Here is an 18420-nt window from a genome sequence, read left to right on the forward strand (position 1 = left end):
AATTTGTCAAATATACTTTCCTGTCAGTCCTCTCAGTAAATTTCATCCATTTTTTCCCCCTTCAGACTGTGTTTGGATGCCAATTACCACATAATTAGGCCAGTTTAACGGTGTGTGACAGTTAGAGATCATGGCTTTTTTTTTTATTTAATTTTTTAATGAAAATTCAGGCTGTGGAATGACTGAAAGAAAAACAAGAAGAAGAGAAATAGGCAGAGAGTGACAGAAACTTGTCAGCTCTGGTGTTGCACGCTCCGTGGCAGCCAGAGCAAGAAATCTATTATTATCCGTCCTGTCTGCACGTTAATGTTTAACAAGTCCAGCGAAGTGACACGCCGCCGCAGCAGCGTAATTGCTAATCAACGGACAGTTTTATTCCCTTCTTGCCTAATGAATTTGGCTGAAATGAGGTGTGGGCGGCCGGACCCTTAAACGGGCAGTCAGCCGCCACTGATGTGCGTAGGAGAGGAAGGTTAGTGCTCGTGTCATAGCGCTAATGTGCTCGCTAACACTCCAAGGGGAAAGTAGCTCACGGTGCAAGTTTTTTTTTTTTTTCTCGCTCTCCTCAAAGTGTGCAAATAAACTGTCTGTCCGATTGAGTACAATATAATTGAGTGTTTCGTTTGTCAGTGGGAGACTTTTTTTATGAATCACAGACAGTTATCTCGCAACTGTTTTTCAGACAAACATGTTTTTCACAATAATTATTGTGTGAGAGAAATTAAAGGGGACCTATTATGCCCCTTTTCACAAGATGTAATATCAGTCTCTGGTGTCTCCAGAATGTGTGTGTGAAGTTTCAGCTCAAAATCCCCCACAGATCATTTATTATAGCTTGTCAAATTTGCTCCTATTTGGGTGTGAGCAAAAACACACCGTTTTTTCCTTTGCATTGAACTTTGAGTGTCGTAACTTTGCAGATGTTGTTTATGCTCAAACAGCAACATTACACACCAACTAAAGTTAAAAAAGTGAAATCATAATCAACCACCCCTTTATTAAATGCATACTGTAACAAGTGTTCATATTCAGTAATGAAGGTTAAACTGTATCTCTGTTTCTTTGTCTGTCAGGGCATGTTACTGAAAAGAAGCGGCAAGTCACTGAACAAAGAGTGGAAGAAGAAATATGTCACGCTCTGTGACAACGGAGTCCTCACGTATCATCCCAGTCTGCATGTAAGTGCCTTTCTCTTCATCCTATTGGTCCTCCCCTGTTAATATTATTCTCTGTTCGCCATCATCATGTAACATCCATGTCCTTTTCACTGACGTTTAACGGATTATCGTGTCCGCCTCAGTGAGCATGGTGTCTGACGACACGGTCTTGTCCTTAATTACCGGCTCATCTGTTTGCACACGGCTGATGCTGTTGATGTGTAATATAACGCTGTAATAGCTTGTCATAATCACCAGCTTTGACGACCTGTTTGCCCACACACCAATGGAAATGGCCATCTTTTATTGGTTGTTTTCCTCTCTGGGTTTTTTTGGACTGCAGTCAGATCTTATTGTTAGCACTAATCAATCCCAGAGTCAATCTACAAATCACAGATGCAAATGAAAGAAACTGTACAGAATGAATGAAGACATAGATAGCATAGAGTCATAGGTCAGTTCTTGCCCTGTGAACAAAAACAAGTCAGTTGTACATTTTAAATGAACCAAGATAGACACACTTTCGTGAGCTGTCGCATATTATAGAATAATTATCCTTGAGCAGCTGAAGGATTGTGTTTCAGGAGCTAGATTTAACATTGGAAAGATCCAAGTGGCAACAAAAGTAAACACAAATGTCCTTTGAAACTTTGAAATATATTTTTTCATGGTTTCATGCTCTCAACAGAAAAGTCAATAATTATTATTATTTTTTATTTTTTTTGTCATTTACTGAATTTTAATAACTTTGACTGGTAATTTAAGATGCTTTCCATCATTTTAAGAGAGAAAAAATATGTATCTGGACAAAAATATAAAATAATGTGTCAGGTCTATAATATTTTATCAGATTGTGAACATGTACATCTTATAGTGAACATGTAAGACTTTTGTTCATCTGTGTAGCAAGTGAAAATATTTTCAATCTTCTATTTTTCCCCCCAATTTTTGTCCATCCAAACCACTAAATTCATATTGATTTAATTTATGATGCTTTATGTACTTTTTGAAAATGTTTATTTCCTAGACTTTCAATGGATGCTAAATGATGACAGCTTTCATTTTTGGGTAAACTAACATTTTAATGTGAACTAGGTTTGTTCATTGTTTGAGAATGAGACAAAAAAGAAAGATAAAAACATATTTTTGGATACGGAAGCTTTTAAAGGTTGATAAACGTTTTACTTTTCTATCCTAGAAAATTCTAGTATGTGTTTAATTACATTTTATTATTTGTTTTTCTTGTGACCAATGCGGTTAAATGCCCTCCTGACACATTGATACAGATTTTACTCTGACCTGTAACATATTATTCCCGTTCTTTATTTCCAATTATCTCAGACACTGAGCCCACGGATGTCAGATGAATACAAAGTGGCCACACTTTTAAATAAAAAAAAAAAAAAATAGTTTGTCAAAAATTCACTGAACATAATTTAGGCTTGCATGCATTAATTCCCTAATTAACAACCTCATCTGGGTGAATTAGAGGAAGTGTGCGTCATCATATACGGTCCCCCTCCTCCTTGTGGCTGTGAACAGGTTCCTCTCATCAGCAGGTGTCTGCTACACAGGCATCAATTAGAGTGTTTGCGGAGGCTAATAGGATGAAACTCAATCAGGGCTCTTAATTGCTCAACTATGTGAAAAAGAAATCACATTAATGCAGCTGATTAAGTGGATGGCAATAGATGCAACCTAATTAGTGAGGGCAAAAATATCCCAAATAACTATCCATGTTCACATCCATTATATCCACAAATTTGTAATCTTTTTTTTTAGCGCATAACTATTGTGCGTTGATTAAACTTGCACTGTTTTGTAAAACATTATGTGATTATGCTTTATGGACTATGCGGAGCATCAATTTTAAATGCACATCTGCCCCTGAAGTGGCCAGATGATGATCTTTTCATCAACTGTTCACATTTGAGCACTCCAACTCCCTAAACTAAATCCCTCAAGTGGTTCGCCCGTCCTTTATTTTAAATCAAGAGTTACATATGGACCAGTCCCCGGAGTGTATGTCCTACATGAAACACAATAACATATGTTCTTCAATAGAGCTGACACGTGGAGTCTTTCACTTAATGAGCAGGGGCAAGGCCTTGAGAGCGAGCGTGTACCACCCGGAACTGCCATACGTCAGCTGAGTGCCAATCAAATAACACAAAGACCCGAGACTCCGTGTGTATGTGTGCTGTACCGAGCAATTTACGGCAAGAGCATAACATGTCCATCCCTCACTAGAGGCCAACAAAAGGGCAATTCAAAGCCAAGAGCTCTCAACACGGTTTAACAAGCCACAGGAGAGCCCTTCAGGAGTGGCGGGCCAACAGCTTGCGGCTGGTAATTGCATCCCTATTAGCATTGAGTAACTTTCATCATCAACGCAAGCAAAGCCACGCACAAATCCAGACAACACAGTTAGAATCCAAACACATGCTGCGATGGCATGCTGTGATCTGCGGAAAAGGGAAAAGAAGCTCTAAAAGGCATTAGCTGATTTTCTGCGTTTCTTCAGCATGAATTTCAAATATGTTAATATTGATTTCTTCAGCTCCAGAGGGTGGGCAGAATTAACTGTGTGCTGACAAAATAAATTTAGTAGACACATTTCATCCAAAGTGTCCGATGCTGTTGTAGTAATCTTTTTGTCATCTTTTAATATAGGATTATATGCAGAATGTTCATGGGAAGGAGATCGACCTGCTTCGCACTACAGTGAAAGTTCCAGGGAAGAGGCCCCCGAGGGCCATCTCCACATGTGCGGCCCCCAGTCCCAAAACCAATGGGCTGACCAAGGACATGAGCAACCTGCAGCTTGGACAGACACCAGGTAACGTAATCATGCTTTTTGTTTGCTTTTGCTTTACTTTTTGTTTTTCTTTACTTTGTTTTGTTTTTTTATTTTGCTTTGCTTGTTGTTTTTTGTTTTGTTTTGCTTTGTTTTATGATTATTTTAAATCTATATATAATGTCATACATTAATAAAACAAAATTAAATTAATTATATGTAATTTTTTTTTCCTTGAATATAATAAAATATATACTGGCCATCCATCCAGATAACACAATCATGCTTGATTTTGTTTTACTTTGCTTTGTTTTTTGTTTTTATTTGCTCTGTTTTGCTTTTTGTTTAGCTTTTGCTTCGTCACTTTTTCTTTTAGCTTTTTATTTTGCTTTGCTTTTGTTTTGTTTTGCTTTTTGCTTTGCTTATTTTGCTTTTGCTTTTTTTAGCTTTGTTTTTTACTTTGCGTTTTGTTTTGCTTTACTTTTTTGTTTTGTTTAGCTTTTTTTAGCTATATAATTAGATTAATTATATAATGTATTTTTTCTTTTCTTTAATATAATAAAATAGATACTGGCCATCCACCCAGATAACACGACCATGCTTGTTTTGTTTTGTTTTGTTTTAAATATATAATATATTAATCTAACAAAATTAGGTAATTATTATTATATAATGCAATTTTTATTTTTATTTTGCTTTGCTTTGCTTTGCTTTTGTTTTGTTTTGTTTTGCTTTTTGCTTTGCTTTGCTTTGCTTGTTTTGCTTTTGCTTTTTTAGCTTCGTTTTTTTTACTTTGCTTTGTGTTTTGCTTTACTTTTTTGTTTTGATTTTGCTTTGTTTAGCTTCTTGTTTTGTTTTGCTTTGTTTAGCTTTTTGTTTTGCTTTGGCTTGCTTTACTTTTGTTTTCCTTTTTAGCTTTTTGCTATGCTTTTTTTGCTTAGCTTTTATTTTGTTTAGCTTTTATTTTGTTTTGCGCTTTGCTCTGCTTTATGATTTTATGTATTTTAAAACCAAATTTAATGTAATACATTAATAAAACAAAATTAGATTTTATAATTAGATTAATAATATAATGTAATTTTTCTTTTCTTTTATATAATAAAATAGATACTGGCCATCCACCCAGATAACACGACCATGCTTGTTTTAATATATTAATATAACAAAATTATATAATTATTATTATATAATGCAATTTTTACTTTTATTTAATATAATAAAATGTATACTGGCTCCAAATCTGAGGCTCCAACTTTGTTTGTTTGGATGTATAATACAATATATATGAATTTGAAATTTAAAATACATTTTAAATAATTATATATATATATATATATATGTATATATATATATATATATATATATTATATATATATATATATATGTATATATATATATATATATATATATTATATATTATATATAATTTACATTTCCTTGTTCTAGAAAACAAATGTATTAACGTATGTTAATGTGAATATAATGGGCAGTCTTCATTAGTAGAGAATTAAACAATTAAGTTATTAGTTGTTTAGTTATTCGCATACACACTCATTGGATCAACAATCCTTAAGCCCCCCAAGGAGTGTTAAAGACCCTTCTCTCACATACACACACACACACACAGCACCAGGAGGACCAAACTAATAGCATGAATATTCAGTGACCCATAATACATGTACTAATTATTGTCATGAATATTAATGCAATCAGCGCTCGTTCTCCAGTCAGGCAAGTCCGAAATGAACACTAATGAGAGGGAGAGAGAGAGAATGAGGGAGGGAGATGGGTGCAGTAGAGGAGAAAAGAGAGATATTTCACAGTGGTAAGGCAGTGAAAGCTTTTGTAAGTCGAGTATTTGACTGTAGGGCTGGGTCAGTGGCGTGATCACATGCACCTCTTATTCCTTTGGTCTTAACATCTCTTTTTGTGAAAGCTCCAATTATACACCGAATCCATTATAGCGTATCTTCACACACTGCTGTTCTTGCACTGTGTGTGTGTGTAAACCCTGCTCTGCCCTCACACATACATAGTGTTTATTTTCCTCCAGACGGCCACGGATGTAAAAATGTAGTTTATCAGGCCTCTCCTGAAGTACGCTCAGCTTTTGCCATTTACCCAAAGGTGCTGCCGTATGATTTATCCACTACAATGGAGATTAAATTGAGTCGTGACATTTCATTCAGTCGAGTTTGCAACGGGCCACCGGAGGCCCGTGGGTACACCTTTTTCCAACAACATATTAAAAACCAGAATAAGGAAATATTTACTGAACCCCTTTTATTGACTACAAGTGTTTTTGTGCACCGACTGTAACTATGGCAAATGACAAGCGGCATCATCAGATCAGCGTTTTTTACATTTTGTTTCCCTGCTATTGGACAAACTGTTAAATTGTCGGAGTTGGATTTTCTCTGTTCATAAGCCCAGCAGCCTTATGGTTGATCGTGTTTGAGTCAGTCTTTGCACGTCATATCTCACATTCGTTTTGTGCTCAGTTGTGTTGTAATCTTATTAGTGCGATTAGATATGACTTCCTGTGATGTCCACTTTAATTTCCACGTGAGTCAGACAAACCTCTCCCACAGTTTAATGATGACTCACGGTGGTGATAATTAACCTTTAAGTAATCTGATGTCACTATTTATGCCATAGATACAAACTCCTCACCTTTCAGTGACAACTCACCTTTTTGAGATCAAAATAGGTCACTTATGGGATTTGCACAGATCCAATGTGTACATCAGAGGTCTTCAACCCTGCTTCTGGGGACCCACTATTCTGGAGAGTTTAGCTCCAACCCTAATCAAACTACAACTGAGCATGTAAAGCAGATATTTTTTTTAAAAACACATCCCTTACCTGTTTGCATCCCTGTTATGCTCATTGACGAGAACAAATAAAGTTTGGTGCATGTGTGCTAGTTATACTTATTGTCATAAATGAAAAAATTAGGGATGCATCTATATTACAATTCTGGTCAATTAATTTGTATTCTCTTGTTGTGGATGCTAAATATTACATTTAATGGGTTAGTTCATCATCATTCACTCACCCTCATCTCTTCTCAAACCAAGACTTTTGTCCATCTTCAGACGACATTGTAAAAGTCAAACCAACAAATTGAGCTGCTTAATCCAAGTCCTCTTAAGAGACAGTTTCTTTATATGATTAACAGATTTAATTTCAGATTTATTCACATATAAATAGTGAAAAATTTTGGATGAAACCAGGATCTAAAACAAATTTTTTGCCACACCTACCAATGGCTGGTGACTTAAGAAAACTAACCGACCAAAACTATTTTTACCAGCTGTGAAACAAAAACAGGCAATTATGAGAAAATTCACAATTCTCTATTCCAATTTCAATACCACAGCTAAAACTGCTAGCTTAACTAATATAATTTTAATAGCCTACATTTTTAAAGACAAGTAAACAGTCAGTGATAAAAAAGAACAAATAATCAAATTACAAGCAATAGCACAAATACAAAACAACAAAGATAGAAATGAAATAAACAGTGCTTTCAGGCAGGTCTAACAGTAGTTTTCAGATACAGAAATGTAATGTAGTCTAATCAAATAAATAACTCTGCATAGTCTTCATATCCTTTTAAAAGTTCAAGAGCAGTGTGATGTGTATATATATATATATATATTTTTTTTTTTCCCTCTTCCCTTGTTGTTTTGGTTAACGTTACACACGCAGACAGCAGCAGGATTATTAGGATGCTGTCACTTTAAGAGCGAATGCACGCACTCATGTGAATTTGTCCGTTCAAGCACCAGAAGGCATGAAGGAAAACTCAACTTAGTATTTGCACGCTATCAGAGACGCAGCTTACTCGCACTTGGCACTTGGCGAGTGTTAATTTTAGGCCCTGGATGTAACTATCTCTTTAGTTTTTAGTTTTTAAAGCTGCAGTCCATAACTTTTTGTGGTTAAAAATGATCCAAAATTATAATTTTATCAATTATTGAGCAAGTACATAACCAGCCAGTGTTCAAAACTATAATAATCTATCTGTAATGATCTTTTCTAATAAGAGTGGTACTGGTAGGTTTCTGCCGGAAATATGAGTTTGTCTTTGCATCATTACATCACGTCTGTATACATAAAGGAGTCCCGGACGCTGCAGGTGATTGATCACTTATAGCCTTTTCCCACAGCAGCTGGAATAATTAAACTTATCATTTTGAAGGCAGATTGTACAGTATCCACCACTGTGGTGACTGACAGCAAACATTAGATTCATCCGTGCCAATGCACAACCCACGTAAAGATGATAATTCTGTAAATAACTGCAATAGCAGGTTTCAAACAGAGATGGCGACAAAGAGGCAAAACTTACAGACTGCAGCTATAAGATTAACTTTGAGCGATAAATGACGGCAAAGGTAATTTAAATGTAAAATTTGGGGAAATTACCATACAGAATTAAATATCTAATATCGACCAATACTGCTAAATTAAGATTAAAAATATCGTCTGACAACCAATATGGTGCCTACTTGTTGTTTTTTTTTTTTTTTTTTTTTTTTTTTTTTTTTTTTATTAACCTGAGTTTGCAAAAGAACAAAACCATGCTCTAAATGTGCACTATATCGCAAAGAAAAACTAAATAGCATTAAAGATAACTTTCAATCAAATTTAGAAGTTGAAGTTGGTGCATTGGGGATATAAGAATGGTGTATTAATGATCATGCATCTCTCTCACAGGCTCTGTGACCAGTAGTTCTTCTGCGTCTCAGATGGCAAGTGGCATCAGTCTGGTGTCATTTAACAGTCGGCCAGACGGGATGCATCAGCGCTCATATTCTGTATCCAGCGCTGACCAATGGAGTGATGCCACAGTCATCGCCAACTCAGGAATCAGCACCGGTAAGTGTCGGACACGTGCCGCCCCCTCAAACTGCTGTGTTGGGTGGCTTGTATGCATGTCGTCGTCTTAAAGGTTTTTCTTCAGAACACAGCACCTTAAACAGTGATTTGTTATCCTATAGTTGTGAACGTGCACATACTCCCACTCCACCTTTCATTGATCCTTGCGTCAAGCTCTAATGCTGCTTTAACTGCTTATCAAAGTAATGGCCACTCAGGAGAAGCACATTACCAAAGGCTCATCTGTCGACGGCGAGTCACTAGCAGAAGAGAAATGTTTGGATCGTGATGTTTACCAGTCTGTCACCTTTCTGTTGTTGTATATAATTTCATACTTTGCTATTTTTATGAAATCTCTCATGTCTGCAAAGCCACGGGGGGAAATGAGAATACACAGACACAAGTCATTATTGGATTGACAGCTGTCAGACTCCATGTGTATATGTGTGCTGATGAACTGCAGTGACATGGTGTGATTGTTTTAGGCTTGCCGTTTGACCCTTGCCTGTAGTTTACCCCTGATAACAATTAAAGCTGTGAAAAGCTTAAACGGGCTTCGCAGCAGGGCACTACACGCACACAGCTGAGCCACACACCCCACACATGACGTCAACAGCAGAACTTGTAGGTACAATATGTGAAATACACCAGTTTTTTTACAGTTACTCTACAAATTAATGTAGAATCAACTTAAAAGACAGTATATTTTAAATATTTGTTTAATGGCTTCTTTTCTTGAATGATGGGCAGTTTCAGTTTTTAATTATAGACATTGAGCATTACAGTATATCTAAAAGCTATCAATTTCAACATTTATTAGGCTTTAAAAAATAAGAACTTTTAATTTAAGTGAACTTAAGACAATCTTCACATAAACCCATTATAATAAATGTCATATTTACCTGTCTAACAGGTGGAAATTATACAGAAATTGAAACACTTTACAGTCTTCACTGCATAAATTATAAATGAAATATAGATTAATCCTTATTAAAGCTACAGTTTTCTCTGTTCTTTGTTCTTTGATGAACATTAATGACAGACATCATCACAGCAACTGGTTTATTAGGCTGCTGTCTCTTTAAGAGCTGCCACTGCCGAACATGACGCGCATCTCATTTTCTCACTACTCTTTAAGTTCATTTAAGATGTTATTGAACTCATTTAAGACTGCTCTTATGAGGACACACTACAAAACAAGCATTTTGGTGTAATTATGTGTGTTATTGATTGTTCAAGTGCAAAAAAGCACTCGATACTTTTACGCGTCTTTCTGTGCACACGAGTCACAACATTCACAGACAGCACGTTCTTGTTTGTCTTGTGCAATTTTGTGTTCATTTTGACAGCATTATTAAAAGCATATGAAGCTCTCTCTGTGTGTATCAGTATGTGTATCAGTGACTTCAGCAGTCGAGTCAGTGATTATCACTGCTTCGGTAATATTCAGGAGGGTTGTTCGGACACTGCGGCGCTCCGGAGGGCTCTGTTGTGAGGTTGTGTGAGTGCTTGTATCCTTCCCCCCCCAGGAATCTCTTAAAAATAACCTTTCTGCTGGCCTAATGATGTGTCTGTCCACGGCCTGACTGGATCAGATCTGATGGCTGGATGACGGTAGTGCTGGACGCTGATTGCTTGTCACCTCTTGCCCCCACGAGCTAGCGGGAATGAGATCTTGTCTTTCTTCTGAGAGAAATGGAGAGAGATAAGTGGTAGCAAAGTAATTAACTGACGTTCCTTGCACTTCACTGAGAGGGAGAGACTGTTGACTGACCTTCAACCTTTTGTTTAGTCTCTTGTTTTGTTTGGTCTCTAGCCAGGAGGCTAAATTATTCATTTACTTTTCGTAACTATTATTATTTACTGCTTTTAGATTATTGTCCACACATCAAACAGAAAGTTAAACAAAGCTATTTTTAGCTGAGTCCATTTTTAGTGCTCTATAAGCTTGCTTATTCATTTGACTAGCTAATGGCATATAGAGGAAAGTACATAGGAATTATGGAAGTTTTCCCTTAAAGGGGACCTATAATTTCCCTTTAACACAATGTAATAGTCTCTGGTGTCTCCAGAATGTGTCTGTGAAGTTTCAGCTCAAAATCCCCCACAGATCATTTATTATAGCTTGTCAAATTTGCCCCTATTTGGGTGTGCGCAAAAACACACCGTTTTTGTGTGTGTCCCTTTAAATGCAAATGAGCTCCGCTTTCCAGAAGAGGGCGGACCTTTAAGAGCTCGACAACAACAAAGCTGGAGAATCTCACGCAGCCAAAATGAGGATTGTCAGTAACGGTGTTCAGCCTTACATTGTTCAAACCGGAGTCGACACTGATGGAGAGACTCAGGAAGAAGTTACAACTTTTAGACGTTTCTGAATGGTTAGTGGATAAATTGATGTAGTTGCTGTGGAGTTGATTCAACTCATCCACTAGCATGTGCCGTCATGTTCATCTTTTGTGTTGAATCGACCCTCGTTTGTGAAGCAGTCCGGCGTAAAATGACGGCATGTCAACAACACTCGACTACAACAACTCTTCCTCTTCTCTAAAGCAGCCCAAAATGGCCCCGCCCCCTTTGTTGTGTGTTCTCGTGGGGGGCTGGGTTTATGTAAATGTTAGGGTCAGTGATGTCACTAACCCAGGAAGAAGCTCATTGTAGTCCCTACCAGCCCATTTTTTGAAGCGATTTCTGTAAAAGAAAATATCTCCCTTTGCATTGAACTTTGAGCGTTGTAACTTTGCAGATGTTGTTTATGCTCAAACAGCAACATTACACACTAACTAAAGTTAAAAAAGTGAAATCATAATGGAAATGAAAAAAATCCTGTAAAAACTGGAGAACAACTTATGGATTTGCATATGCTAACTTCAAATTTCTATACAGAGAAGTATTTTTACCCAAAATACAGTAGGGATGTTGTGAGCATTGAGTACACACATAATCTAATGTCTGTTACATTCATACTCAAAGCCAGAGGGCGCCCTCGTGCAGAAAGTCCACAAGTGAGTCTCATAGAAGTCATAAAACTAGGAAATCCCTTATATGTACAAAGGCATCTAGCTAAACACAGATAGAGACATGTTGACTGATGAAACATGAAAACAATAAACATACGATTGTGACAATATATGGTTTATCTGTGAGTTTTTCATAAGAATAAAGTATATTTATAATGCAATGCTAATTGACAGCCTTTATCACATTATAGAATACTATAAAGTAATATAATTTCTGTCTAATTCTGTGATACGAAGACATGTCAGATCACAAAACATAAGTAATTTCAAACAACAAAATTTCTGTCTGTTGACAGTGAAACTGCTCTGAAAGAACAGATTAAAGGGGTTGTGGGTTATTTTGGGGTTATTCGACCCAATCTCACAGGAAAACATGACTATTTAATGAAGTGGTGATTTTGTACAAAAATGTATGATTTTCAAATGCATGTCATTATGAAGGACCACCCCTAACCCCGCCCCTAAACCTACCCTTCGCTGGGGTTTAAACAGAATGTATGAAAATGTACAAATGAGGCCGTACGAATTCACACGAATTAGCCACCAATTCATTAGCCACCAACATAAAATATTTACGAATTGCCGTGAGACTGTGTTGGGTTTTTATGAATGCACTGACAGGGGTATTACTTAGGGCACCTATAAGTCTAGCACTGGCTCTGGCTCTACCCCACCGATATGGCATTAATTATAATTGTGTAAGTCTTAAAAAGGTCTTACAAAGCCTTAAATTTGCAGATGCCTGCAGATACTGTACTTGTCCATGTGCTTTTTATGCAAAATAAACTGAACCGAGCTTTAAAGTGTAATTGTAAGAGAGGGTCAAAGTTTAAAAGAGTTGACACTCGACTGTGTGCTGTCTGAATGAGTTGGGTCACATCAGAGCAGACTCGTCCTGACTGGACATGGCTGCCATTTGAGAAACACAGCCTCAGTAATGAGCTCTTTTATTCCAGAGGAAACAAAGCCAAGTCCGTTTAAAGGAGATAAGATCCCCCTCCAGTGATCGTTCTCTCTGTGTCTTTTTGTCCCACTCCATGTTGTCTTGAGGGCATGGGAAAGGCAGTGACATCCCTGTTTCTTTACCTGGAGCATTTTTTGCCCCAAGCAGACAGTTGCGCACATAAATATCCCTCCCTTCATGGCTATTCTTGAGCCTCCTGCTCTCTGGCTTAATAATGAGAGACAAACAGCAGCAGAAGTAATGAGTGTCTCTTTGATTACATCTGCTGTGTTTAGGTGCTCTGGGGTACATGCTATCGGTCCGACCTGCCTTAAGATAAATGCCTGGCTGCCCTGTTGTCACGTCACCCAACTTGAGTTATGTACCCATGTATTTTTATTTATTTTATTTTTTTTTCATAGGGATTTCCCTTCTCTTATCTGTAGCCTGTGACTGCTCTAAATGTTTTCTTGCTCTCTCTCACTCACTGCATCCTTCACTTTATTTTAGTGCTTTAGGGCTCTTATGGCTTAGCCTAGTAAGCAACCATGTACAAACCACCAAGATCGAGAGCTAGTAATGGCCTAGCAACAACTAAGATAATGGATGTGGCAAGTTCCTAGATTTGTTCCCTATATAACGTAAGGTTAAAAACGTATCAGTGAGGCTTTTTTCATTACTTTATCCATTTTTTATCCAAATGGATCCAGTAATGAAAAACATGCTTATAATTAGGGATGCACCAATACTAGTATCGGTATTGGCCCGATACCAAGCTCATGTACTTGTACTCGTACTCATAAAAATACCCCTCAGGGCTCGACAATAAGGACTGACCGATGGCCCAGGGCCAGTGTGAATGACGCTCGGGACAGTAGACGGAACAATCACTTGCCCGATCGGGCCAGTGCTGTAGGGTGTGCGATATATATATCGTCCATGATATCGCAATTGTTGATTTATCAATCTGATATTATCGAGTATGTCCCTCACTTTACAAAAAACAAACAAAAACACACCCATTGAGTGCACGCATGTACTACGTGATGCAGTCTAGTAGGTTAGACTAGTGCGCGTGCATATTTAGTGTACGCATTCACTGCGTGTTTTAGTCTATTAAAATACCTTTAGAACGCCCCCAAAATGCCCCAGTATATATTTCATATTTAAATAATTTAATATAGTTAACCAATATTACACAAAGAGCGCTGTTTTTCTCCAAATATTAGCATGATTACAAATGTGATAGTGATTTTATTCAGTGTACAGTTTAATGAACAAGAACTTAAAATCACGTGACTTACATTTAAGACACCAAATTGCTGTATTTCGCCAATGAAAATAGTTCCAAAGTCCACAGAATTGTTTTGCGTCTCTGAGCAACACTTCGTGAATGAATCAGCTGTTTGAATGAATCGGTTGATTCTCAATGATTCACTCATTAACGGTGATTCGCTGCCACCTACTGGCGGGTTTAATTTCACATTTAAAGTGTCTTCATTTTTTAAAATAATTTCAAATAACAGTATTTAACGTTTTATATTTTCAACATTAAAAACATCAAGCATCTGTAACTGCTCTTGACTTTAATAAAGTTTAATCTTCTATAGATTAGATTACAATTTCTGTACCTGAAAATCTCCTGTTTAAACCTACATGAAAAATTTATTTTAATTTATGTTTGTTCTATTGTATTTATTTGTGCTATTATTCATAATTTGATTATTTGTTACTATTTTATTACTTTTTGTCTAAAAAAAATTGAAATGTTAATCTAGTAGCTTTTGGCGTCATAAACCTATTATTGAGGTTACATGTATGAAAAACAACAAAAACAATAACTAGTCTTATTTTATATGCCCATTTTCTTGTTTTTTACTTTTATAATTTTTTTGTTGTGGGGCCAAGTAAAAATTTGAACCACTGGCCCAACCGGGCCAGTAGAAAAAATCCTTAGTGTTGAGTCCTGCCCCGGATACCAAAGACCGATACCTCACGTGACGTAAGCGAGAGAATTTCCCATGCACAGAGACACCGATGGCAGCAGCAGAACAATGTCAGCTTCAAAGGGGTGGAAATACTTCAACATTAATGATCACAACCCACACATTGCGAAATGCATGCTTTCAATCACAATTCGTTAACGATTAGTGAAGGAATCGCGCTGAATGACAGACCAGAAGCGCTCTTTCTCTTTCTTGCACGCGATCCCAGTTCTCAGACAGCACGCGGTCAGTTGTCCTCGTGCCTGAATGGTAAAATGCACACATAGTTGTCAAAATGTCCATTATCTCATGTAAATATAGTCGGTTATGGCTTAAGTGGACGTAAACATTTGGGTGAAAACATATGTGTCAGTATCCATGGATTCGGTCTTAAAGGGACCGTAGCCTCATTAATGTCATTAATGTTAATAAAACAACAAAATATGTTAAATAAATGTATACATTGTAAATAAACCTACTCTATCTCTGTAGTATTTGTTGTATTGTTTGTAATTTGTTTGTAAATGTCTTTTTATATAACAACAATTATATATTGGTAATTATGCCCTTTGAAGGTTATTGGACACTGTAAAATCTTTATTCTTTAAGTTTGTAACAAGCACATAAAAATTATTACTTTTTTAGTTAGAGTAATAATAAAGAAGCTGTCCTACATTCATAAGTCTCACTGTGTTGTGCTTGAAAAACTGCAACACCACAAAAAAAAGAGAGAGAGAAATTAATAAATGAATCGGTATCGGTGAGTACTAGAAAAAAAGATACGGTACTCGGCCTAGGTCCTTAAAAAATGCTATTGTGCATCCCTCATTTCAGCCATTGTGTGTATTGCGTTTTGATGTATTTCTGCATAAATAGAAAACTCTATCCTAAAAACACTATATCGCAATGACCTGGCAGACACCCAGTATCGCTCACTAGTTTGTCGTTTTCAATAAAAGATGATGGACATTTAGCCTTTTCCTGGATTATTGTGGATTATTCCGTAATATGTGATGTTGGTGATTCCCTACAACAAAATCTAGAAGCAGACTGGCTGTTACTGAGTGTCTGCTAGAATTATACCAGACTAATAAATGACCTTTGAGAAAGCACTGAGCTTGAAAAGAAAAGGATGGAGAATATGAGGGAGAGGAAAAAGGTGTATTTGACGTTGAAGTGTGTGTGAGAGAGAGAGGCTGTTAGAACGAGGTGGTTAATTGTTCACTTTGGGATGGCATCTTGTCAGCAGAGATAAGTTGTCACGTTTTCCACTTGAGCTGAGACTAAACGATTGTAAAATAAGTTACGGCCGTCCTTGGGGCTGTCTGCTGAAGCACGGCGCTGGGAGCATGCTCAGTGCCGGCCTGAACATCCCCCCGGCCCCTCCCCACATCAGCGCTTTCACTTGGCCTGATATTGATGGGAACTGAATGTTATTTTATTCTGCCGCTAGTCACAGCTGTCAGTGCCGGTTATGAAAAGTGAAGCAGCCTTCTGATAGCCTGAGCTGGAGTATCCAGCCAAATGCCAGTCAGAACTGGCCTCACGCGAACACGGGCGCTCGATCATTTGAACCAGAGTAGACACCGCAGAACTTTCCAAGCTCAAATAAAGGACTGTAAAAAAAAGGGCCTGTGTTAATTTGAAGGATGTTTTCAGAGCTGCCCCCCCCCCCCCCAATAGTCGACTAAAAATGGTGTTAGTTGGTTAGATGCAGAAAAAAAACCTCCACAGGAAGTGATCACTTAAAACAAGTAAGTAGTAGCAACTTTACAAGTCTGCACGCTCTAATGTTAACCTAGATAAATGTGTGCTATTATTAGGCTCATATCTATGCGTTTGTGTGGAGAGAGCGCTTACTGCATGACATGGAGGTGCTGGTGCGATCACTGACATTTAACTTAAAATACGTCATTTTTGGTCATGCAGATAAGAATAATCCGACATTCGAAAGTGTAAATGGTTTGCCTTTATTTCTGTAAACTCAAAATAACAGCAAAACGTTGTGCTTTTGTAAAATAATGAAAACAAAAAGGATGAATCTCAGAGTGTATTTGCCTCACAGACATGAGAAATATAGTTATGGAAAGCTTGAAATGTCAAATCTAAAACAAATATTCTCTGATTATGAAATCCGTATGAAACGTGCATATAGGCACGTCCAGTACTGCGGAGATGACGAGTCAGCATCGTCAACTTCATCTCTGCAGCTGAAAACACACAAAACATAGTTTATCAATAAATTATTAAAGGTGCCCTAGAACCAGTTTTTACAAGATGTAATATAAGTCTAAGGTGTCCCCTGAATGTGTCTGTGAAGTTTCAGCTCAAAATACCCCATAGATTTTTTTTTTTATTACTTTTAACTGCCTATTTTGGGGAATCATTAAATATGCACCAATTCAGGCTGCGGCCCCTTTAAATCATGCACTCCTTGCCAACCCCCCCCCCCCCCCCCAAGATGTTTGTCAGATCACGCTTGTATAGTATTTATTTGGATGTTTACATTTGATTCTGAATGAGTTTGATAGTGCTCCGTGGCTAAAGCTAACATTACACACTGTTGGAGAGATTTATAAAGAATGAAGTTGTGTTTATGAATTATACAGACTGCAAGTGTTTAAAAATGAAAATGGCGACGACTCTTGTCTCCGTGAATAAAGTAAGAAACGATGGTAACTTTAACCACATTTAACAGTACATTAGCAACATGCTAACGAAACATTTATAAATACAATTCACAAATATCACTAAAAATATCATGATATCATGGATCATGTCAGTTATTATTGCTCCATCTGCCATTTTTTGCTGTTGTTCTTGCTTGCTTACCTAGTCTGATGATTCAGCTGTGCACAGATCCAGACGTTAATACTGGCTGCCCTTGTGTAATGCCTTGAACATGGGCTGGCATATGCAAATATTGGAGGCGTACATATTAATGATCCTGACTGTTACGTAACAGTCGGTGTTATGTTGAGATTCACATGCACAAGAAGGAGGAAACAATGGAGTTTGAGACTCATTGTATGTCATTTCCATATACTGAACACTTATTATTTAACTATGCCAAGGTAAATTAAATTTTTAGTTCTAGGGCACCTTTAAAATATTCAGTTTCCTTCTGTTTTTTTCACACCACATTCTTAATCATTATGTTTGCTGGTGTGCTGCTGGAAGCTTTATGCGTGCGTTTGAGTGCTGATTAGGCTAAATGTATTATACGTATGTAGGCGATCAAAGGCTCATTATTATGATTTATATGGTTTCTTAATATAAACGTGCGATTAGTCAACTGATCGCTTAAAATTAACGATTACTATTCGACTAGAACAATCTTTAGTGGAGGGCAGGCCTAGACATTTTTGTGTTGATTTTTCACAGGTATTTTTCCTGTATTTTGAATTACGCATTGTGTTGTGTTTTAGGGTTAACCCTCTGGGGTCTGGGGTGTTTTTGGGTCCTGGAGGCATTTTGACATTTTTTCTGTTACATTTTCTGTTATACTACACTGTTTGTAAACTTAACGGAAAATGTAATGGCAAAATTTACCAGTACATTCAGTTTTTCTTACAGTAGCTGCATTCTGAATAATATTATTTTTTAAATCAGTTTGAATGAATGATTCAATGAC

General features: G+C 37.1%; 1 protein-coding gene across 4 annotated transcripts in view; it reads left to right on the plus strand.

The window, feature by feature from the left end:
- The window catches only part of agap1 (ArfGAP with GTPase domain, ankyrin repeat and PH domain 1), a 232623-nt gene that overhangs the window by 165198 nt on the left and 49005 nt on the right, over nucleotides 1–18420 (plus strand). For all 4 annotated transcript variants that reach the window (XM_067373171.1, XM_067373172.1, XM_067373169.1 and 1 more), the window contains 3 exons: nucleotides 1074–1178; nucleotides 3831–3996; nucleotides 8680–8841. In XM_067373171.1, coding sequence (XP_067229272.1) covers nucleotides 1074–1178; nucleotides 3831–3996; nucleotides 8680–8841 — 433 coding nt within the window. The remainder of the gene's footprint in view (nucleotides 1–1073; nucleotides 1179–3830; nucleotides 3997–8679; nucleotides 8842–18420) is intronic.

Source organism: Chanodichthys erythropterus, chromosome 21 (genome assembly GCF_024489055.1).
Source record: "Chanodichthys erythropterus isolate Z2021 chromosome 21, ASM2448905v1, whole genome shotgun sequence".
Classification (NCBI taxonomy): Eukaryota; Metazoa; Chordata; class Actinopteri; order Cypriniformes; family Xenocyprididae; genus Chanodichthys; species Chanodichthys erythropterus.